This window comes from Ptychodera flava, unplaced genomic scaffold (genome assembly GCF_041260155.1).
Source record: "Ptychodera flava strain L36383 unplaced genomic scaffold, AS_Pfla_20210202 Scaffold_30__1_contigs__length_3116999_pilon, whole genome shotgun sequence".
Lineage (NCBI taxonomy): Eukaryota > Metazoa > Hemichordata > Enteropneusta > Ptychoderidae > Ptychodera > Ptychodera flava.
Window position 1 is genome coordinate 1,718,599 of NW_027248352.1, and position 25,327 is coordinate 1,743,925.

At 37.5% G+C, this 25,327-nt stretch overlaps 1 protein-coding gene and 1 long non-coding RNA gene across 2 annotated transcripts; both read right to left on the reverse strand.

The window, feature by feature from the left end:
- Positions 1-945: 945 nt before the first annotated feature.
- On the reverse strand, positions 946-25,124 carry LOC139127303 (uncharacterized). Its single transcript, XR_011550970.1, has 3 exons — positions 24,971-25,124; positions 2,521-2,613; positions 946-1,317 (listed from the first exon to the last, which is right to left on the reverse strand). It is a non-coding gene; the product is annotated as an uncharacterized lncRNA (long non-coding RNA).
- On the reverse strand, positions 5,835-12,332 carry LOC139127245 (uncharacterized). Its single transcript, XM_070693157.1, has 3 exons — positions 12,062-12,332; positions 7,602-7,693; positions 5,835-7,093 (listed from the first exon to the last, which is right to left on the reverse strand). The coding sequence occupies exons 2-3, from the start codon at positions 7,615-7,617 to the stop codon at positions 5,835-5,837; spliced, it is 1,275 nt and encodes a 424-aa protein (XP_070549258.1). The 5' UTR covers positions 7,618-7,693; positions 12,062-12,332.
- Positions 25,125-25,327: the final 203 nt, after the last annotated feature.

Here is a 25,327-nt window from a genome sequence, read left to right on the forward strand (position 1 = left end):
GTTCGTTTTATCTGGACAAGGGGGCGATACGCAATGCAACAGTGACGTAAGCTAACTTCAAGACCCAAAGAGTGATTTTACGTTTGGTTGAATGGGGCATGTCATAGGCCCTTTAACATTTCCATATAAAAAGTAAAGCAAAAGTTAAAAGTCTTTCAATTTTTAAAGGCACAATACCGTAACTGACACTGACCTCTTTGTTTTCGTCGTATTTAGGACTTGGTTCAACCTGTACTCGATCTTCGGGTATACGTGTTTTTTCTAAAATAGTCTCAAAGGACGAGTCTTTTTGATTTTGCATGTCTTTTTGTTGATCTTCTGGCTCATTCATTGAAAGAGTGTCAATGATGATTTTGTTTGGATTTTGCCCAACCTCCTGTTGATAGTCCAGATCGCTTCGATCTTCTGAAGAAGTGTTAGAGCTCGTGTCTTTGAGAGAAATGAAAGAATGTACATAAGCGTAGTTAAGAATATTATTTTAACCGACATACAATTCAGAGGGAAAAATTGCATCGTCTTTTCACTACCATATGTTGATTATAAGCTTAAGGTCCAGAAAAGTATCTAACTAATTCGAGACACGACAAATGTTTTAGACGTCAAAGTTACTCTGTGCCATGATTTTTTAATTTACTCACTTTTCTATCAGTAACTTTTAAGTATTTTCACAATTAAATGTTTGTTAAGCAGTTACTACTTATCGGATATGAAGTCAGTGTCATTCTATGCCTTTTGGTCTGGCCATTCCTTTAATATCGACATATCTTTCCAAGAAAGCGAACTTAAAAGATACCAAATATCAATCATCCAAATATCCAATCTTCCAGTAGTCGATCCTGTGATATAGGTCTCACATGCAAGCAAACACAAACGAATTTACATTTTCTATATTGGACTTTATTTAAGGTGAACAAAATACTGCTCACAGTGATAACACACCTGATAGATTGTACGTAATGTCCTTCCAACATCGAGAATATTCCCACTTCTTAATGTATGTCTCCAGGGTAATCTCTTTGACATCCAGTTTTGACAAGACTTCGCGTGTAACTATTTGACTTTGCATAAGTCTAGTCAATTCACCATTTGCCATGTCATTCCACAGATTATCCAACTCTCCTAGCTCTTTACATTCCATTTCTACTACCAACTGGTTACCCGACCACCGTCTTGCTACCCTCCTGCCATACTTTTCATCCAACGAAATGTTGCAATCATCGAAGATATTTTGCCCGATATTCTCCTTGTTTAGAATAGTATGTTGGCAGCCAGATGAATATCGTATCTCTTTTATTTGTGAGTAAACGTAGATGTGCTCTGAAAGATGAAAATGATATAACTTTGGTTTCCTCTCGTTATTTAATGAAATAAAAAGGAAAAACAAAGTGTGCCGGCACATAGCCCGAAACTACATAACAGCTTTTCCTCCACACAGATCTAGACGTGGCCAGATGTGACTGTCATATATAGCCGAGAGTCACAAATAGCCACTTCTATTAATATTCATATGTTTATTTTACCGCTCTCCCGTCATACTAATTATACCCAAAAAAAACCAAAGGTTGACTCTTTCGATAGATTGGTAATCCTATGCCTTTTAGCTGCTAGCATTTTTTAAATGAACATGAAATCATTTTTAACTGTTAAAACGAATTTTTACTTTTCCTACCATATTAAATTGCATCGTAAGCCTGCGTTACAAGCCATGAAGTAAGCAGCATTTCAGCACAAAGCTATTAAGTTGGTACTGAGAGAAATATTGCACTGAGAAATCAGAACTTCACCATGACGAAAGAAGCCGCAAGTACCAAGATTTCTTGTTGTTAGGTACTTGATAGAAATAACAGGTGGGGAGGGGGTTTGGGTCGAAGGGTCATAACATTTTACGCACGCCTTTTGGGAAGGGTCCTTTTGCGTAACTATGAAGCAAAGATGTGTCCAATATAGTGTTTCGTCCATAAATATAAAATCATAATGAAGATAGTCTATTCGGCAAACTATTAACAATTTTCCCCTACAAAGCAAAGCTATATCAGTATCCTTACATACTTTTGATAATTTATGCAAATGTACTTATCTTGAGGTTGGAGTTAAAAAGTGCATGTGTATAAGTAGTTAGGTTGTGGAATTACACTGAAACTGCGGATCAACTATACAAGGTAGTCCATGACAAAACTAAGTAAATTTTTTCCAATGTAAAACTAGCAATATCTGTGCATTTATAGACGTTGGATAATTTATATAAGTGTACTTGACTAGAAAAGAATGGTTACAAGTGCAAACGTAAACAAAAAGATAGATTTTGCAATTTAAGCGAAAATATTGATGCACTATACATCGCAGTCTTTGGGCCAAACTGTTAATATTTCTTTTCAATATAAAACTAGTAATATTTATATATTGTGGTTATATATATATATATATATATATATATATATATATATATATATATATATATATATATATATACTAAGATCAATAAAGAAAAAGGTATTCGAAAGAAAAACTCCTCAAACTCACTATTTCTTTGTTTTCCAAAGTCACCACTATCGTGATTCATCTTCGTGTTGCAGCTAATATCCTAAAGCATCAAATTGAATCCAGTAACAGTATCTACAGGGGGAAAAATACTGATTTAGAACCGTGTTATTTTTCTTTTTATTCATGCTCATTGTGTGATGCCATTCGCGATAATACATCATGTGACGAGTAAATGGATACGTTAGGTACCCACTTGATCGACAAAAGTGACGTCAGAGGGTAGTTTTGAAAGACTTTTTCCCAGAGAGATAGCTAGAGAAAGTTTTTGTCAAAATTTGGAAAAGTGCCCGGTCACGTGATCATACGCGTAGTGTCGTCTGCAGCTTTGGAATATTGGCAGGTGCACAGATCGTGACGATCGCTATTGATGAGGCACGAGCCTCTCTCTAAACAACGGAGTGGGAGCCTGAACAGCTTATCAACGTCAAAGATTCAAGTGCAACAAAGGATGTTGCTAGATATGCTGAGGATATTTTGTGAAGAAATTAACACCACAGTTACCGATGTGGAGAAATCGCCAAGTAAACTTTCGCCAAAATGGATCGTTGCAGTACATAATATCAAAACACATCAAAATCCACAAAAACAATATAGGCGAGTGACATGTTATGAAACACCTATAAAGTACGGCCTTTGGGAATAGCGGCGTGTTTCTTGTAATATACGGCCCCCAGGGTACTAAACGTGCGTTAAAGCGCTCATGGCCAGATAATAGGTGTTTAATATGCAGCATAAAAATTTAGTTTATAGGAGAAAGGCTTCCAGTCAATGCTTTCATTGTCGCCGCCATACTTTCAGTTGCCAAATGCCTGAGCGATTGACAGTACAGGAAAGTTTACCCTGAACTCAAGTACAAGAACATACTTGGATACTTTACTTCAATAACAAACACTAATCATAACGCAATTCTGAAAAAATGCATACATACAAATTGTAATACCAATTGGCAGAGCCATTTATTTACATAGCTAAAGATATATTCATTACATACGCACACAATGTTAAGATACATTTCAGTGGTCAACATTTTCCTGCACCCCAAATGCAACCACCTATCTACAATTATATATGTTCCATGAAAATAAACCACAATATCAGACATTTGTTTTGTAAAGTTATAGCGAATCGCAAAAGATAAAATTTTTAACATAGCAGTTAAGCGAATTAAATAAGCGGGAAATGCGCTAAATGAACCCTCTCCTTTGTAACATCGACTCCATATGAAGTATGTAAATAGGTTTCTTTTTCTGGCCCTCAAACGAGGAACATTGAGACCTAACAAAGATAACAGTGACTATCTACACAATTAAAATGTGACAAAAGCCATCTACGCAGGAATACATAGTCAAAAATAACCCTACGAACAACCCTACGAAATGTGGAATATTGTAAAATTTGTAGAGCAAGTCACAGTCACAATAACGTCATACACTGATGTTCTTGTTGAAGCCATTTTTGACACGCAAAAACCGGAGAGAGTGTACTAGATTGATTCAATTCTCATCGCTTGGTGATGTGAGATAAATAGCAGACTATAAATAAAACAAAAATAGCAGACTGGGTGTTGTATTATACTTGGTTATATAATTGTTAAAAATAAACGACGAGGAGCAGGAGCATTATCAATAACACTAAAATTAACGCAGAGACTCATGTTCAAATATCAATTTTAGCATTTTTTAATTTCAAATTTCGAACCCCTGACACCTGGTTTTTGTTTTATTGAAAAGGTTTGGGTCACATAGTACCGGGAAATCCCTGAAATAATACTAAAATGGCAAATTATCATCTACTCCGCATGCCATTATTTTCCTTTGTCTTAACTCTCCCGGATTACATCCACGGTGTCTTTGATAAACATACAGAGACTGTGTGTATTCTTCGCGGTATAGTGCATATGCGCCATCATGAACCCTATGCTGCCTCAACTCGGTCGGTATCGGTTCGTTGCATTGGCACGCACGTTGATTAGACCAAAGACAGCGTTCGCGCTTAGTACTTTCAAAAACGTTCGCGAGTGTCACAAAAGCGAACCAGAAAACAATGGAAACATGCGTAAAGGTCGATTTAAACAGCCCAACCTTGGCTCATACTGAAACAACACACTGCTACAACAATGGCCGAGGACGCATGTCGCTACCGGAGACGTGCCCGGCTAAACAACAATGAAAGTATTTAACCCTAAAAGGCTGCTTGTCTAACCAGTAGATTATGCTGATCGATCGCAGTTCCAACATTGGGGACCTTCGCTACCTTGTTCACACGACCATGCTATTTATTTTGGAAGGCTGTTGTGGCAGCTTGTATGTCCAAGTCCTACAATCAGTGAGATTACACTTCTCATAGTTGATTTTATCCCACTGTTTGCACATGCATGGTGTTCATATGGTGTTCTTTTATATTTTGAAACTCGCAGTACCATCATTCTATCTTGCAGCCTTTTCGTGTCTGCTCAGGTATGACTACACAAACATGGAGCTACACCGTACCCGGCAACATGCGACATTTATAACAAGGAGTTTCCGAGCATTAATCTGGAATGCAGATTCAAAAGAGAAACTTCGCCGATCTATTAATTTTCAAATGGAAATATTTTTTTTTATTTCATGACTTGTCTTCCTTTGAATATACTCCTAAAATTAAATTACGTCAAAGCACATGTGGATTGCGATAGGTCAGAAATGATAGCCCCATAATACCAGCACACTCTGCAGACTCCAGCTTGACTTTTACCCGAAACAAAGTAGAACGCCTAGAAGTGACGAAACCAGCAATTTTGCCATATGAGGCTGATTTCACGAAAGGCAAACATATATATCAAACATGTAATCAAATTTGTTGCTGCATCTAAGTGCCTAATACTGACTTATCCTGCGTGTGAGTAATGGAAGCCTGAAATAGATTTACATTGCTCCACATAGCTATTTTGGTTAATAGGAAATGCCATCGCTATTAATCATTAATATGACAAGGACATAATAACAAATTTTATCATGTGTGCCCTCCTCGTGAATGTGCTGTTATGATATTTGCTGTTTCATGCGAAAATGTTATCATGAATACATAGTTTGAATGCAAATTCTTTAAACTCCTTCAATTTTTCAAAGATTGATCTTCAGCGAATTTCTTAAACTGGAAATACTTTGAAAACTCTGCCCGCATATCAGTCTAAGAATTGTTTAACACAGGACTGTGATATTTAGGGGTTTTATCATAACGGTATTCCTTCTGATAAAATACTTGTGAATGAAGATAACACCTTGAAACTTCAGGAAACATACTTAAATGCAAAATCAGTTCAAACAGTCGGTGACACTCTTTTCTATCTTCATTCTTAGCCAAGTGAGTATCTCTTGGTGAGATTTTTTTATTGACCCCTCTTTCATCGACTTTAATAAACCCTCTTTCAATACGGAAGCACGTAGGAGTTTACTATCTCCATCGACGAGACACTTCGTTACAACTTCTGCCCATTTTCCGGCAGCTACGTCGAATGTCTCGTTCACTGCTAGCTGAACCAATATATCCCCAGAGTGCAATTCCAGAAAACAATCTGACTTTAGAAAATTCGCAATACTAGAATTTTCCTTGAAGAGTACCGGTAGCCCTGCGGCAATAGCATTGAGACCTGTGATTGAAAATACATCTTCACTTGTGTCGATGAGCAGAGTACTTTGCATGAAAATAGTGAGTAGATTGTTCATATCACCATCGTAATAGTAATCCACTTTCTTAAGATTTTCTACTGCTTTGCACTTATGGAATAGGTCTCTGTCAAATCTGCCTACGTCTTCTTCGTTCTTGTAACACACTTTCCATATTGGACACTTTTGATGCATCGTTGAGAAATTAGAGGTTACTTTGCCCATGGCTTGAGCTATATGGTTACAATACTGTAATGCTTTTTTATTTGACGAATTCACCACCGACAGAATCTCAATGTTCGCATCTACAGGTAGAGGTCTTACATTTGAGGCCAGATATATTTCATCAGGAGCTGGTAAATACAGGATTGTGGGTTTCTCAAGCCGCCCCAAATAATAGCTATGCAAACTATGCCCTACGACAAGAACTAGGACTGACTCTTTTGCAAACTGTAATATGTCTCGTTCTCCTATCACATTGTTACGACCGAAGTTTTTTGCATCAGATATATGGTGAATGAAGATGACTAGTGCTGCTTGTTCAAAGTATCTATCTCTTATAATACAAGCTTCCTCAACAGTATCATAACCTTTCTCATTGACATGGCCTACTATAAACGAAACATTTACATGTTTCTTTAATCCTCTGTAATATCTATCAGGGTACATTAACCAATCACTTTTTTCTATTTTGTATGACCTGGATTTCGGTTTTGGCAAGATCAAAGTAATGTTTTGCATTTGTGCGTCAGTGACATCTTCATCGGTTGCTTCAAGGACAGTCGACAAGACGCCAAATCCAGACTTTTGTAGTTCCATAGCGAACTGTTGGTTTACAAATGTAGTGGAATCACAACAGTCTTCAGGCTTCCATCTCTTCGCTATCAGCAAAAACGTACTGTCAATTCCTGTAAGAGGGCAAGATCATGGCATTATAGAAATAGCTGGTTGCATGAAATGATCGTAAAATGTGACCACATTCTACATAAATATTATGCGTACCACTATTTACTGGTAGTGGTTAAAGATAGTCTAATATAATATTGTTAACAATAGCCTCATGGACCTGGTAATGTTTTACTATGAATTGACATTATCGCATGTCATGTTATGAACTAAAATATTGACTTTATAAACTTGGTTGTCTTATTCTGATAAAATTTATATCTATAGGTAAGTATAATCCGCAGCCTGCATATATTTTGAAGAATAGCATACATTATAATCATACCACTTGCATAGCTCTAAATTAGGACAAATTGATAAATCAATAATACTGATTTTTCTGCATTGCACTAATGGACTTATCTAGTCTGTTTGTAAAAAGGAAAATTAAATTTAAGGTTCCAAAGTTCAATTTGCATGGAAATACTCTTTAAAGTGTCCAAACAGCTTGTAACTTAGTTTCTTACTCACCTGGTCTATTATTCATTCTTTCCGATCGGTAAACCTTGATCCCTCGTTCAAATGGACAATAACGTAGCACGCATTGATATATATTTCGATTTCTGACAAGGGATAGAAATTGTAATCTGTAAAATGCGCGTTTGGGTGTATTAGTCAATTGTAATTTTCTAAAATAAACTTCATAGGATTACTTTCCAGTGAAGTTTACTTTAATCATGATAAGTAGGCTGATGTTAGAAAAGTTCACATTTAATTGTTAGACTAAAACTCGAATGTTATGTCTGTGACATATCAATTTCACCTTAAGGTAGAACGCACCTCGGGACAGAAATTCAGGCCTTCAAATTTTATCAATTTTCTTCTGACCTACACTTGTGGGGCTCATTTTGAAGCTCTTGGCGAAAGAAAATTTTCACCGTCTTAGTTTTTTGAAAATCGAAAATTTATTTTTTCTCATAGAATTAACACAGGGGTGGCGGTCATTTTGGATTTCAAATATCGAGATATCACAAGTTATTTGTCTCTCTAGTACAAAAGTTTGCACAGTGACCCCTGATTTTTATTCTTGATTTGGTAAGAGAATGGTTGAAAGTTTCACTGAGGAAAGTTTGAGCAAAAGTTTAAGTCTTTCACTTTCGAGGTGCATATTACCTTAACCTTACTTTATCATTATTCATGTCAGTATGTTTGCATATAATTCACTCATTAGCATATTCTTCGGACGATTTCATTATGAGAGCATTAAATGTAATTATCGTCAATTAAGCATTTTACTCGGCATTGATTTTAGAAATCATGTTACCCTGTGTAATATTAATTGATACCACTCAATCGTGCTCTGGTTTTGTTTTGGTTGAGACGTTGTGTGGCAATACAAACGACGATAATAAATTGTCACCAAATCACTAATATTTCCGAAATATTCGCGTGAATAAAGCTTGTGCTTTTATTAAACAATATTAACAGTTGAATTGCGAACAAAATGAAATGTTTCCTCATACAGTTTTACACCTTTGGCGGCTAGAGAACGGCTGTCATTCAAGTTCACACTTCTCCTTGTATAAGCGTAATTATTACATTCAGATGATACGTGTTTTCAGAGAAAATTATAAAGACAAGCAATGTAGTGACTCCTTTGTCGCTATTTTGCGGACGCCTCGCAACATAATGTACGATCAACTACGTGTAGCACAGTAAATGTTGAAGTTTGTACATCCAAACTTTTGATTTACCACTCATACTGTAGTTAGTTTTATCAATCTCAGAAAATCCCTGTGTCGTAAAATCTGCAACAGTTTGCATTTCAACCCTGAAACAATATCGTGTTAGACTATATAGTATGGCTTGACTAATCAAGAAAGTTATTGAATACATCAATGGAGTTGCGCTAGGTATTCCATGGATGTACTTTTTGTACCCAGTTACAAATTCTTGTGACGTTGACGAGTTACTTTGCGAGGATTTGAGAAAACTTGCTTATTTTGCCCCATGGAACTAATTTTCACTCCAAATATGATCACAGCGTACATCTTGCAACACCGGCTATATCAATGACTTCACACGAATCGGCAAGCCTGATTCCAAATCTTTCAACGCAAATTAAACTTTAAACATTCCATCAATTATCAAGTTTTAAGATCTAACATGTTTTCCAGGCAGAGCATATGGCAAACTAACGAACGAACAAACAAACAAACAAAATGTCATACTGTAAAGACAAGTTATCTCTGAATTAAAAGCTTGGAAATGATTGTTACATACTATAAGATCCGACAGCTAGACGCACTGATGACTCATCTTACACTGGTAATACTAATAGGGATTCTGTGCGTGAAAGCGTATTCAGGTCACCTTGAAAATCGTTCGCAGGTTTAGGAACAAATATACTGTCGAAATTCCCAAGATCGCTAGTAGCAACTGATAAAGTTGATTTTTAATAATATTACCAAGTTTAAGTTGCACGACCGCGTTTGTGCAAACGAGGTCTTCCTGTAACATTATGATTTTAAAATTCTGAATGCAATTTATGTTCTAAGTATAACTACAGACTGCCAAATACAAAATGACTTTCGAGCGTTTGGATAATTCGCCATATTATCGCTCCTGGTAACACCAGATTAAGGGAGATTGTCATCAGAACTCAGCTCAAAAGTTCCCAGCGACCCCTACGGCCAATGTAAACACTGCATCTTCTGTACGTTGGTGATTGTGATGAAAGTTAAAACATGTTTGTTAACAATAAATATCGTAAAATGTAAATGTTTCAGCTATGTTGACATATTAAAGGCATCAAAAAATCATGCATTCCTATGTCTCAAAAAACACTGTATGTATATTTCTCAAACTTGGTGCACTGATTAGGGCATATGAGAGATGATGGACCTAACTCTCTAATTTGTAATCAGTCATTTGGCATGGCGGCTATATTGGATTTTATGAAACTCAAAAATGGCTGCTGCTATAATGACCTAGGGGTCTGGTTTATTTTGAAATTTGGTGTATAGCAAGCATGCTATCCGATTTCCCTATAAAATCATAAGCGGTCATGTGACCTTAGCCACCATACTTGACTTTTCGAAAAATTCATTCTAATATATAAAAAGTGTAAACTCCAAATCCAACGTTTTACTCATGTCATCACAAATGACAGTACTATTAAGTTTGCAAAACGCATTTGGATCTGTCACGTGGTTTGGCGGCGGTATTGAAATTTGAGAAAAACCCGGTGATAACTACAGGAAATATTAAAAATTCCTTTACTCCAAAACCAACACGTGCATACCATTTGACCATAAATTTTACCCAAATTATCATACGTATTTGATCGATCACATAGTGTGGCAACTTTTTTCGAAAAAACTATGATAACCATGGAAAAATATTTAATTTTTTTCTCCAAATCAACCAACTATTCGAACTGAAATTTTACTCATATTTGTCATTATTGCGTGTACTTTCTACATTGTGCATTGTATGTGGATCTGTCTCGTGGTTTAGCGTCCTTATATTTTTGCAAAAAAACAAATATCAGAACGAGAGAAATTCATAAAACACCATTGCAACATATGAAGTGAATCTTTACTCATACCGTCATTATTGTAAGTACTTGAATGTTTGCCGAAGGCATTGGGATTCGTCAAATCGTAAGTGGTGGCCATATCGCGTTTTTTCAAAAATCTATTATATCCATGCAGGGAACGAAGTTCAAATATCTTCTTCTCCAAAACAATGCACATTTTGACCTGTAATTTTACTCATATCGCCATTAGTGTATGCACTTTCTTATATCTCAATGACAGCTGAATTGCTTGGGCCCCTGCTATGCTGCTTGCAGCTTTAATTTTTTTTATTTTCCTTCACAAATATTCCAACTCTGATGTTTTCTCTAACATAAAGTGTGATTCTTCGTCAGATGGCAGAGGTCATTCTAGATGTATGTGTGCTTACATGTGCAGTTATGCAGCATAAGAAATAGTGTATCCTAGATTGGTTAGACAAACATGTCCAAAAAACCAGTAGCACAAAAAACAATGCTTTTACTCGTCGGTTTTGCAGAATAGAAGTAGAGTAGGCCCTGAGGACAGGTATTCGGAGTCTTAAATGTTTAGAATATCTTAAATTGACTTCTGCTGTAATTTATAGTCAGGAATGGTGTCACCAACTATTTGAAATAACACACACACGTTGGGGTCGAGTTGAGATGTCTATCTCAATGACCCGGATAGATGACTGGGGTCCAAGTAGTCAACAACTTCCAATAATTCTCATGCGACATACAGACATGTTTCCAACATTGACTTTCCGTCAGGACTGGCGATTTAAATGACCTATTACTTTTTCGACCTTCGAAAAATCTCCCGTACCGACGATTCCATGCCAAAGAACAGTGAAATGACCACGAACGTAGCTTTAACCGCATGAAGAGACCAGAAAGCCAAAGGATGGTTTTGTTGTGAATAAATCCTACACTTTATCAACATACTAGGAGAGCAAGAAATGTTTACGTCGGCAACAACACATGCACACCAAGCTATACATAGATGGCTCACCGTTTAGTAACAGTTCAGAGCACAGCATTCAGCATAATGGAACCAACACAGATGACTAAGTCAGAAGAACTCATTTCTTTGTTCTACAGTGCCTTCACTGAGAAGGAGTGAGGAGGGCAGTACTTAAGACCAAGAAAGTTGTTCCTTCAAGTGTCATCGCCCCTGTAACTTTAAGGCCTGTGAGATTTACAACTGAGCCCACTTTAGAAGAATTGTCATAAAAGCGACTTTTACAAAATCGTGTTCGGCCTTGTGTCAATGACTTTTTAGAATTCTTGAAAAGGGTTTCAAACAGCACATACTTTTTTCAAGTCGAAATTTAGTACGCCAATTCACCTGTAAGCGAGACGCAAAAGTCTAAAAAAGGGCATTGGAGATTTCTTCATCTCGTCCACTGTCTACAAAGAAAAATTTACGTACCTGTTATGATTCCTACACTCGGCTGCAACAGAAACCTTGCTATCGCTTGATAAGTATGGTGGTCAGTACAAACAATAGAATGCCTATAACCCGTTCTTAAGGTCACATGCCAAAAAATGGCCTGCGCTAAAGATCTGGTCAGACTGCTGACGACAGCGACAGTTCTTGTTTCAACTGAAAATTTAAGGAAAACAGATCATGTCTTTAGGTTAAAGAAGAACTCATATTTCATTTAAAATTGGACCCTCTTTGTCAAGAATCTGGCAGAATATCTCCACAAATGTAACGAACCACTATCACACTAAAGGTATTTCTGAAACAGACTCTGATTGAACATGCAAATGAATATACATGGATGAATTACCATGCGTGAACATGTAAAAATGCCTTCACTTTGCCGTAGAGGCACTTCAATTCCGACAATATGACATCATCGGCATTTAGAAAATATGCTGTCAATCCGTTTTCTTTGTTCCTTAGTTTCTGACCCACCCACTCCTGGTTGTGTTTTGTTGCTTTCAAGGCTAACCTTTTTATTGACGTAATTTAACACGTGTGGTAAAGTGCATCGCTGGAGGTATGGAGAGATATAGTGAGTCACTTCAAAACTTGCCGGTAACTCGGACCATCGCATGCTACGATGCCTATTTTATAGCCTCACATTAAGTAATTCCTTAGCATTTCTAAACAGCAAACTTGCTCGTCTTAGTTCAATCTGAAATAACTACAATTTCTTGTCATCCGTTGTATTTGCCTCTCTGTCTGTTTTTCTGTTGGTATCCACTATTTTATTCGAATGTAACTCAAAATTGTCCCCATACAAATGAAAATGTATCGCTACACCTTACGGACATTAAATGTTGGCGGTCAGGAGCAATCTAAAATTTGGAATTGGATATTTGCGAGGCATTAACCAGACTCCATGCGAACGTGAAATAAAGTTCATTATGCTCAGGTTTGATCATAATGACATTCAAGAAATCAGCGTTTGTGAAACGACCACATTACATAGCCATTTATTATTTCACCTAATTGTACATTTAGGGATAAAAAAGAGTCACATTTTATCATTCTCATTTAACAATAAAATCCCTGTGTTGTAAAATGTGTTACAATTTGTCTTTACACCTTGAAACAATATTGTGATGGATTATAGTATGGCTTGATTAATCAATGAAGTTTTTAAATACATCGATGGAGTTACGCCGTCATTCGATTGAAGCACTTATTGTATTCAGTTGCAGATACCTGCGACTTTGAAGAGTTACTTTGTTAGCATTGAGAAAAAACATCGCTTATTTTGTCCTGAGCTACTCATTTTCTATCCAACTATGAGCACATGCGCACAACTTGCAGCATTTGCGTTTTGTCAATGACTTCACATAAATTGGCAAGCCTGATTCCAAACGTTTCAATTGCAATGCAACATCAACTTTCAATATTTCATCAACTTATCATGAAACAATCTGGTTGGAAACTTTGACGAGCGTGTTGCAAGGCCAGGCATAGGGCAAGCAAACAAACAAACAAACAAACAAACAAACACATAAACAAATTTAAATGTAAAGACGAGCTACATCTGAATTAATAGCACGGAAGTGTATGCTACAGTGTACATTATAAAATGATAGCTAGGCGCAGATCCCATTTATCTTACACTGATAACACCGATGAAGATTTTGCTCGTGAAAGCGTAATTTAGGTTAGTTTTGAAATAGTTCGTAGGTGGAACAAGATCGCTACTAGCAACTGCTCAAGTGATTTTATAGTAATATTACCTAGTTTCAGTTGCACCACCGCGTTTGTGTTAACGAGATCTTCTTGTGACATTTTAAAATTTCTGAATGCGATCGCCAAATACAAGAGGACTTTTGAGCGTTAACTGAATTCGCCATTTTATTGCTTCTGGTATATCCAGAGACGTAAAATGGCTAAAAATGTACAATTTTCACAATAATACGAACGATTGGTTATTGGCAGTTCCCTTCAGGTAGGCTAGATCTTTTTTGTTCTAATTTGTAACGCATTCTGGAATCGAAAAGTTTTTACAAGGGATAAGAATACATGGAAAGCCATGCCCAGGTTAAAAGTGTTGATCAATTGGTGATTCACTTCCGGCTAATCGTGTAACAACACAACAAGTACTCTTCTTTCACCTCAAGGCTCTAATTGAATTACTTACTGATTTCGTCATATGTTTGGATGTGTCATTCCCAATTCAAGGGCTGAACTGTAACGCCGTAGGCAGTGTATCTCGCATCGTTCACAACTACTTGTTGTCAATCAATGGGTTAAAAGCAATAGCAGTTAAAACTTTACAATCACATCTGAGGCTGATATGAGATGAAGCGGACATAGCGCATGCGCATTTGTGCAACTTACAAAGCATTCAAGAAGAGGATGGCAATCATCGGAACAATTAAATTGTTGCTGTAAGCACCAATCTCTAAGTAGCAAACCTATGCCGTTCGAGAAAAAACAACAACAAAAGTTAACAAGTTAACAAGAGATATCTCAGACGACGGGCGTTTGTTTCGGTACAAAGTTTAAACAATGGTCGGATAAATATCTATTCTGTTCCTGGACTTCAGTATACCTCCAACCAGGCAAATCACGCTAAAGTTCAACGTATTGTGTGGCGAGGACAAGTATGGTCGGTACGATGTTCTCGAATGACTTCTTTTTGCCCAAGGCACTTTTATTATGACAAGACGACAATTGGAAGAATATTAGTGTATTGTTATTACAGTGAATGTACATTTCGACTCTAGTATTATTTTGCCCGATGCTAATCACGCAACAAAATGTGTTGTGTGGGAAGGATAAGTATCGACGATATGACGTTCTCAAATTACCCCTCTCTGCCGTGCACATGATTTACTTGTATTCCGACATGATGACTTTTCAAGCATACCTTAGTGTGATTACTTTGCCTCCGGTTTCAGTCTCGTTCACAGCTGGCCGAATCTCAGCTCACTCGGCCGATTAAAATAAAGCATATTAAACAACTGTAACACTTTAATGCTCCTTGAACACTTCTGCATTTTCGAATCTGATGCTTTAGAAATATATTTGATTGAGATCTAAGTTTCCAGTAGAGTATAGGGTTCGTGCTATACTCCAAAGGCACTTGACCGTCATGTCTCTCTCTCTCTCTCTCTCTCTCTCTCCTCTCTCTCTCTCTCTCTCTCTCTCTCTCTCTCTCTCTCTCTCTCTCTCTCTCTCTTCTCTCTCTCCATGTATGCACAAACAAGCAGATCTGCTTTGTAATACAATGACAGCAGGGTCGGCCCAAATAATTCCATACAATACTTGTTTTTGTCATCCTCCAGAACAACGTTGATCACGCAACACATTGCATTGTGTGAGGAAGATAAATATCGCCAGTACGACGTTCTAAAATGACATCTTTTTGCCCTTGACATGCTTGTATTCCAACAAGATGACTTTGCAAGCATGATGTAAGAGTGTATACTTTGGCTCCTTTTCTGTCCCCTTTACACCTGGCCACGTTCCAAGTCACTCCGTTGATAAAAGCAGAGAATAATAAACAACTGTAAGCCATTAAAGCGCCTCTGAACACTTCTGCATTTTAGAATTTGCTGCTATAGAAATCCATTATGTTCGGATTCTGTTCTGTAAGAGAGTGACACCAGGGTCGGCTCTAAGAACTCAATACAATAATGGGTTTCCATTGACCCTGCCAGAATGCATTTCTTGTTACTCATGATCTCGTGATCGAAAGGTTCGATTGTTAGCAGACAGTCTCCGACTGCTCCCAAACCTGTGAAACAAACTTAACAAGTCATCGTTGATGACACAGTCCCACTTGTTAATGGGTACTTGATTACATGTCCTCAGACAGGATAGACTCCTCTTCATTAATTAGGTCTGTGATAAAAATACTTTGATACAGATGGCGCTCAATGGCCAGGAATGAGTTCCATGGTGATAAAAATATAAACCAATGTAGGCCACCACCCTATAGACAAATGAGTAGAGCCTGAGAGTATTATGGCTCTGTACATGAAAACATCGTAACAAAATGGCCGCAAGGCAGCCATATTGGATCGTATCACATAACAAATTGACATGCATATGTTGACATTAGTCAATCTCCTTGTACCAACTTTGAATAAAATCGGTTGAAACATGTCTGAGTTATGGCTCTGTACATGAAAACATCGTAATAAAATGACTGCCTAGCGGCCATATTGGATCATATCACATAACAAATCGACGTACATATGTATGACATAGGTCAATGTCCTTGTACCAACTTTGAATAAAATCGGTTGAGATATGCCCGAGTTATGCCTCTGTATATGAAAAAATCGTAACAAAATGGCCACACAGCAGCCATATTGGATTGTATCACAAAACAAATTGACGTGCATATCTATGACATTGGTCAATGTCCTTGTACCAACTTTGAATGAAATCGGTTGAAACATGTCTGAGTTATGGCTCTGTACATGAAAAAATCGTAATAAAATGGCCGCCTGGCGGCCATATTGGATCGTATCACAAAACAAATCAACGTGCATATCTATGAAAGTGGTCAATGTCCTTGTACTAACGTTGAATAAAATCGGTTGAAACATGTCTGAGTTATGGCTCTGTACATGAAAAAATCGTAATAAAATGGCCGCCTGGCGGCCATATTGGATCGTATCACAAAACAAATCGACGTGCATCTGTATGACATATGAAGTAATCCTTGTACCAAGTTTGAATGAAATCGCTTCATGCATCTCTGAGATATCTGCGTGAACGGACGCACACACGGACGCACGCATGGACATGATCAAACCTATAAGTCCCCCTGGACGACTAATTCACATTCGAACCACATCGATATAAGACGGCTAACCTCGAACTAATGTGCTGCCAATATCTGCTAACAAAGTCAAGTAAGAAACAGACAGTGAGTTCTATTTTTATTAGAAAATTGCAGACAAGTCCTTTACTAGATGAAATAAACACAATCTTTCAAAACGCATACATCTTATGGAGATAACTAATTGGCTACTGTTCATACGGCAAGCTGCTTGCACGTACTTCAAATATGCAAATATTGTAGTCGATGTCTAAGTAGTTTTTGATTTTAGATGCTACGGATTTTATAACAATCGGTCAGTCTCTATGAATGCCATCAAAATTTCAAAATACCAAAAATACAATTTATGGGTCCATGCGTCAAGGTTACGTAGGGTGAGACAAAAATGTAAAACCATTCAAAGACAGTAGAAATGACTGTTGCACCATTTACTTCACTGTTTTTATCTACCAGTGTTTTGGTTGTTGAACATCATGACAACCGAGACGAAAGGATGGTGCATCAAAAGATAAACTGACATCATTTTCGTTTATCTGCAAAGGTAGTCGTTCCATGTCCAATTACGTAGGGACTGTCGATGTTAATTTAGAATACAAGTCGGTCAAGGCCAACTCAGCCTCTTCTAAGATAAAACTGCTTGCAGTGTTAAAGGTCACTGAGGCAAGGTCGGGCATAGACTCATATCGGTAAGCCAAATTCAAAACATTCGGTAGTGGAATATTGTAGATGCGGTTCTAGATATAAACAATATATAAAAACAAAGCAACCTTATTTGATGGTATCGCACCGCAAAGCAATTCGTGGGCATGTCTATGACATAGTGTTTTAAGGTGCTGACTCTGACAGGAATCGGTCAAGATATCTGCTAGAAAAGCATCCAGACGGACGGACCGTCCAGGTATTACCGAAAGCCTTGTAGCCAGTGGACAAATTGAGCGAAAAATGTTCCAATAAGGAAAATCTGAAGATTGTCTTAGATTTACAGTAAATCATTCAGTTGCAATTTTTTGCAACTGCATAATGAAATTCGTAGCTGGCACAATGTATTTTAGGCAAGTATGAGCCTGCGTGGAAATTCAAAAACACACTGACCCCCCCCCCCCAATATTGAGCATTTCAAAACCATGGTGACCCTCACTTCCATCTCACTTAAGTCAAAAACTGGATGACCCCCATGAATCTACCACCCAAGGCTAAAGAGTTCTTTATTTGATGAAAGCAACAGATATTGTAAAGATGCATACGTACAATGGCAATGGAAATGTCGAACTAGTTAACTCAGATCCTGGAGGTTAATGACCGATATGAAACAAGCCTTAATACGGCACGTTGCCAGCACGTACTTTAGATAGGCTAATACACTGGGTTTGAAATTGTGACTCGCCTTACTCATGAAATGAAAAGTGACACATGTTGGACTCGAACCCACATCCTCCGAATACATTTCGGATGCACTACCAACTGAGCTAATGGATCTGTGGTCTGTCCTGTCACTTAGATAGGGCTCTTCATTTCATGTGCGTGTATGGTGAGTTCGGGTTAAATTCATCACCTTATCTTTCTGCCTAAGAATTATATGGATTCAACAGGGACCGTGACTTGCACAGACGTCATCAACTTAGGAGTTGATATTTTGGTAATGCGGATCAAACATACGCATGATGCAAAGCCAGAGAAGCATATTTTTGGGGGGTTAAAATTGGGACTCTCCTCACTTTACGAGTTTTAAATTTTGAAATGAAGTAAATGAAATGAAAAGTGACCCATGTGGGACTCGAACCCACATCCCCCGAATACATTTCGGATGTGATGTCCTCATTGTTTTTGGTTTTAAATGCCTACGGATTTTATAACAATTGGTCACAGTCTCAGAGACTGCCATCAAAGCTTCAACAAACTTCAAAGAAAATGTTGGGGTCCTGCCTTAAAGGTTGGCGAGGTCAGACAAGTTGTAAAACCATTCACAGACAGTATAGAAATGACTTTGTACCATTCACTTTACTATGTTTATCTACCAGTGTTTTGTTTGTTGAACACCATGGCAACCGAGACGAAACGATGACTCAAGCATTCACTGTACGACAACAGATCGACTGACATCGAGAACGCCTGTGTATCACTGATACGAGTACCACAATAACAATAAGAAGTCAAAGTGCCAGGGCTGCAAAACTTTTTTTGTTCACCTGCCAAGATAGTTGTGCCGTGTACTATTATTTACGGGCTATCGACATGTATTTAGTAGACCTGGCGCTCAAGAATGACTCAGCCTCTCCTAAATTTAAAAGTCTTCTAACGTGAAAGGTCATGCAAGGTCAGGCAAGTTGCCAAACTATTCACACACAGTAAAACGAGCTTTTGCACTACCCGCTAAGCTACGGTAGCTTAATGAGGCCACAAGTGTAATGTTTTCATACCTGTAATTATTTTACTTCATGCCTGTATTTTTTTATACCAGTAATTTTTCATACCTGTAATTTTTTTTTTCATGCCTGTATTTTTTTATACCAGTAATTTTTCATACCTATAATTGGCATTGTTGAACCCAACAAACATCCCTATTTACATACTCTACTCAGTTGCCTCCAGAATCGACGTTTTATTCACCTAACGCTGACAACGCTTGCTTTCCACATCATGCTACGTAGTCGATGGCTGCCACAAGACCTATATCATGAGCTGTCGTAATCATCCCCATTTCAGCAACTTTTCCATTCCAGGCATAAAGTGAACAGACTCCGAGTGTGTTTGAGTAGTGCATTTAGATAGAGATAATTGCTGGTTTCAAGAATGCCAAAGTTTGAGCTAAAGGTCAGCATTTATAACCAAGGATGAACGAGGCAATCAGTGGGTTCAAAGGTCACAAAACTAAAAACAAATACAGGCATGAATAAATAAATTACAGGCATAAAAAAAGACAAGCATAAAAAACTTACGGGCAGCAAATAAAAATTACAGGTACGAAAAAATTACAGGCATGAAATAAAAATTACAAGTATAACAAAACTACAGGCATGAAATAAATATTACAGGTATGAAAATATTACAGGTATGAAGAAAAACTACAGGCATGAAAAAATTACAGGTATGAAGAAAAACTACAGGCATGAAAAAATTACAGGCATGAGATAAAAATTACAGGTATGAAATAATGGCATGTATGAAATAAAAAATACACCTATGGCCTCATTAAGCCACCGTACTATGCAGTGTTGATTCAGCGTTGTTTTTATTGTTGAACACCAGGGCAACTAAGACGAACAATACTAAGGGTATTCAGTATGCGGCAAGAAATCGCCTGATATAAAGGGAGCCAGTGCGTCACAAAATTACTTAATGCAAAAATAGGGCAAGGAGCCATAGCCAAATGTTTTACATTTTGTCGATCAAGGTAGTCGTGCTATGCATAATTATTTTGCGGATATTGATGTGTATAATATGACTGCCGCCCGGAGTACTCAGTATCTGCTAACAGAGAAAGATAAAAGCACGAGCTTTCATTTCATTTAAGTTATAAATACCATATTATTAAGAGATTTATATGGTTAAGGCCGTTCAACGCTGGCATAGGTACAACATATTTGTATGTACCGAAGGGCCTCGGGGGCAACAGTGTACTTACTGAACAAAAGCAGCTGGCGTGTACCGTGTGCCGTGTATAAACGCCAAAAGTGACAAAACATGTTCACATCAGATAGAAAGTGTTAATTCGTAAGACACAAGAAAGCCATCTCATACAGTGTACAAGTTAAAAACTGAAATCTGTTTTTAAATATGAAGCTGCCCATCTCCAAATAACAAGAATACGGCCATGACATTGCGTTGGAATAAAACGAATGATTAAAACGAGCATTTTGAGGTGTGAAAGTCGTAGGCAGAAATCCTGTCTGGGCTTCTCCAAGGAAGGACGACAAATTACTGAAGCAGGTTGTTTGCTGAAAATTCAAATGCTGACAGAACATTTTTGATTGCAAAACCTTCGAAGTACAGAAATGGTTTCCCCGGCGCTACTTGAACATATAAAGATAGTATGACTTTGGAGACGAAATACAGGCAAAGACCCTCCATTGAACTTGCTTAGCGAAACGGTTTTCGTTTGTCAATGCGTGTCTTTGAATTACTGACAGCCTCTAGCAGTTGTACTTCCTTAACAACCTTTACTTGACAATGTCAAAAATTTCAAAATGAGCCCTCATAGAAAAGATATGTTTTTGTATGAAGTGTGTCATTGATCTTAATGTTGTAGCAGGATATCAGAATGTTACACTTTTATCACCTGTCAATCAATCAATCAATTAATCAATCAATTGTTGCCTTTGAAAGCAGCATGGGTGCAATATTTTTCCGGAAAATTACTCCTGGGAATAAAAGCTTGACTATCTCGTAATCGATTACTAAATTGTCTCATGTTCACGGTCGATTGATGTGGCTCGCTCGAATATTACCACCATTTTATCTTTAAGCCCGTCTACTTATCAACGTTATAACCTATAGTACCACTAGCCTTCATATGGCACGTTGCCAGCACGTACTTCAGATGGGCTAATACATTGAATTAATGTAGTCTATGTCCTCATTGTTATTGGTTTTAAATGCCTATGGATTTTATAACAATTGGTCACAGTCTCAGAGACCGCTATCAAAGCTTCAACAAACTTAAAAGAAAAGTTTGGGGTCCTGGCCTTTAATGGGTGGCGAGATCAGACAAGATGTAAAACCATTCACAGGCAGTAGAAAGGACTTTTGCACCACTCACTTTACTGTGTTTATCTACCAGTGTTTTGATTGTTGAACACCATGGTAACCAAGACGAAACGATGACTCAAGCATTCACTGTGCGACAACAGATCGACTGACATCGAGAACGCCTGCACATGACTGATACGGGTACCCAATAACAATAAGTAGTCAAAGTGCCAGGGCTAGTGTTCTTTTTTGTTCACCTGCCAAGATAGTCGCACCGTGCACTATTATTTATCGGCTATCGACATGTGTTTAGTAGACCTTTCGCTAAAGGCTGACCGGGACTCTCCTAAAATAAAATGCTTCTGTCGTTAAGGTCAAGAAAGGTCAGTGAAGTTGCCAAGCTATTCACAGACAGTAAAAAGAGCTTTTGCACCACTCTCTACGCTGTGTTGATTCACCATAGTTGAACTCCAGGGCAACTGAGGTGAATGATTCTATAGGTATTCTGTGGGCGGCAAAAAAATCGCCTGATACAAAAGACGCCATTGTGTCACGAAAAAGCAAAGTAGGGCAAGGAGCCTGAGCCATCACATGTTTTACTTTTCTCTAGCAAGGTAGACGTGCTTTGCGTGATTATTTTGCAGATATTTAGATACTGTTCCCGAATATTTATCATCGTTCTGCGAAGGAAAATACGAGTGATGTAATGACCGTGTCATCATTTGTCTTCGACTCGTGGTGACACGGTCATTACATCACTCGTATTGTCGAGCTGAACGAAGAAAAATATTAGGGAATATTATACTTATCATATGCTCAAGCCAAAATTCATTATTCTTTGCAAGATTCCCTAATGATTCCGCGTTTAAACTTTTGAACTAGGAACAATATCAATACGTCATTAGCAAGTTGTCAAGCATTCCTAGTCGTCTGTCGCGTGAGTGGGGAACACGGCGTTCACGTTCGTGTATGAAACAAATGGCAGGTGGTCTCTCGGTCTACACATACCTTCCGCAAAGTAATGTGTAAAATATTAGTTGCCTCTGATGACTACATTTTGTCGTCTGCCACACAGTTACGCGTGGTTCGATACATAGCGGCCGTGCTGCGTGTGGTATGCGCGCATACAACGCGGGCGGCCACTATGCATACTATGTATCAACCGCACCTATCTGTGCTAGTCACCTATGCGAATTCTGGTGGAATCAGCAAACTTTGTTTTCGTTTTTTCGCCGAGTCAGTAGGACTCGGCTTTCTTCATGGGACATGACCGCTCACCGACGCGAGTGGTAGTGCTGTGGCGTACAGCAGCGTCAGCGTAGACTCGTACTCCATAGCTTAGTTGACAATGGCCCCAGTGCCGAACGTTCTATGTTCGGAGGCTGAATTCAGGTGGGCCACCGGTATTCCAACTTTAACTTTTTGAGGACATGTTTTTATCGATATCTCCTCGATCCGCGCGCAGTCGCCATGTCAAATATCGACACGTTGGCATTAAAAAAATGTGTTTTAAAAATGTTACCAAGTCGGAGTGCCTCTTAAGGTGGCTGGAAAGGCTATTTTGCACCAATTATTTTCTCAGAGTTAATGTCAAGTTTCAAGTGTTAGAATCAAGATATTTAGTTCAAATTTTCAGGATAACTCCCTTAAATAATATTTTCTCCATAGAATATAAAAATTGTATATTTGCAGCCATGATTTTGAAATATGACACCAGTAAATATTAAAATTTAATTTTTCATATTTTTTTACATATTTGAATTTAATAATAATTGGATAGTATTAATCTTACCAAATTAGTTATAAATATGTTGACACTATTTATTGTAAGATTTGTACGGCAGGATTTGTAAAATAAAATTTGTTTTTATGATTTTACATGGGTTATATATCAAAAAATTATTAAAAATCTTTCAAATTTCAAAATGTGATTTTTCAAAAAGTACTTCAAATACAGGAAAATTGTGCCTTGTAAATCTTATCTGTAACCTTTTTAATAAGCTGTAAAAATTCCATGTCCATGTCTCATTCAAAGTTGGATTAAATTGGTATACAATTATGTAGGAAAACTGTTATTCTGTCAAAAATGTTGAAAACAAGCCATATTTGCACCCCTCTTTTGAAGTCATAGAGCAGTTGTTTTTGGTTCATCTCACTTTTGACACCTCTTTGACACTCAAAGAATCTAAAAATGCATTTACAATAGCAGTCACTCACTCTGAATGCCAGCACCGCCTTGTCAAACTTTCCTGTAAAACAGCAAATAATGACTTTCCCTTTTCAAACATTTTATTAAAAGCTAGGGGACCTCTACCATAGTTAATACACTAAGGACTTCCCAACTTCTTCTTATTTGGTCAGTTTTCAGAAGTTTTAACAGCCTATAACTCTGCAATGCCTTTGTGCCCAAAGTCTAGTTTTTTTATTCAACAGAGAATGTTGACTACCTTTATATTTTAATAGTTTTGTTGAAATTTATAACTGACGCTCTAGCCTTTCCAACCACATTAAATGGTTGAGTAAGTTACATCAAAAATCAGATAATTGTTTCAGAAACACCTACTGTTTACTTCCAATGACAAGTATCATACAGACTTTTTGAACTTTGCAAATAAAACGAGCACTCAATGAATCACTGCTGTATTTTGTAAACACCATTCAAGTCATAGTAATGTACGACAATCACTGTTTGCTAACCTGAATGATATATCACTGTTTAGACCATCGAAATGTCTTTTTTGCAGACGATTCATTACACCGCTAACATCACTGAAGATATTTTGCGTGAAAGCGTAATTGCTGCCAGTTCTGAAAAAAAGTTTGCAGGTGCAGGACCAAAGTAAATGTCGAAAAACGTTCCCCACTAGCAATTGGTGAAATTAATTATTTGAGATATCACCTTGTTTCAGTTGTAAGACGGCATCTGTGTTAATGATATCCTCTTGTAACATTTTTAAATTTCTTGATGCATTATCACCTGTCAAGTGTTACTACAGATTGCCTACAAGAGGACTTTTGAATGTTCATCAATGCGGCTTACTATTGTTTTCTGTATGTGCAATGAAATAAAATTCCAAAATATATACATTTTACGATGTATCATACAGAAATAACAATGCAATCGATTGATCGATCGATTGATCTATCGATTAATTGAATGATTGATTGATTCATTCATTCATGATTGTCAGTTTCGTTCTTCGTACAATTTTTCGGTTAAAATGTGTATTACATTTGCCCAGCGGAAAAAAAGAAACTAAGGCCAGGCAAACATGTAAAGCCATGGCAAGGTTACCAGTATTGGCCAATTAGTGATTCACTTCCGGCCAATGGTGTAACAACACAACAAATACTCTATTTTTACTTTAAGACAATTTACTTACAGATTTTCGTCAAATGTTTCGATGCGTGGTTCCCGATTTAAGAACTTGACTGTGATGCCTAGGGAAGTGTTTGTAACACTGGTCAGAACTGCTTCTAGTAAATCACTGCCTGGTTAAAAGCAATAGTAGTCAAAACTTCACAATCACTCGGACGTTTCACTTGAGGTGTAGTGGACTTAGCACATGCGCATTTGTGCAACTTGCAAATGAATGGAAATCGTCTGGATACTATAAACGCAAATCTCGGAGCAGGTAACATATGCTGTTCGAGAAAAATGTTGACAAGCGATATTTCAGTGGCAGAGTGTTTTGGTTTTTTGCACAAGGTATCGGAGAATGGTCACTCAGACATTTTGT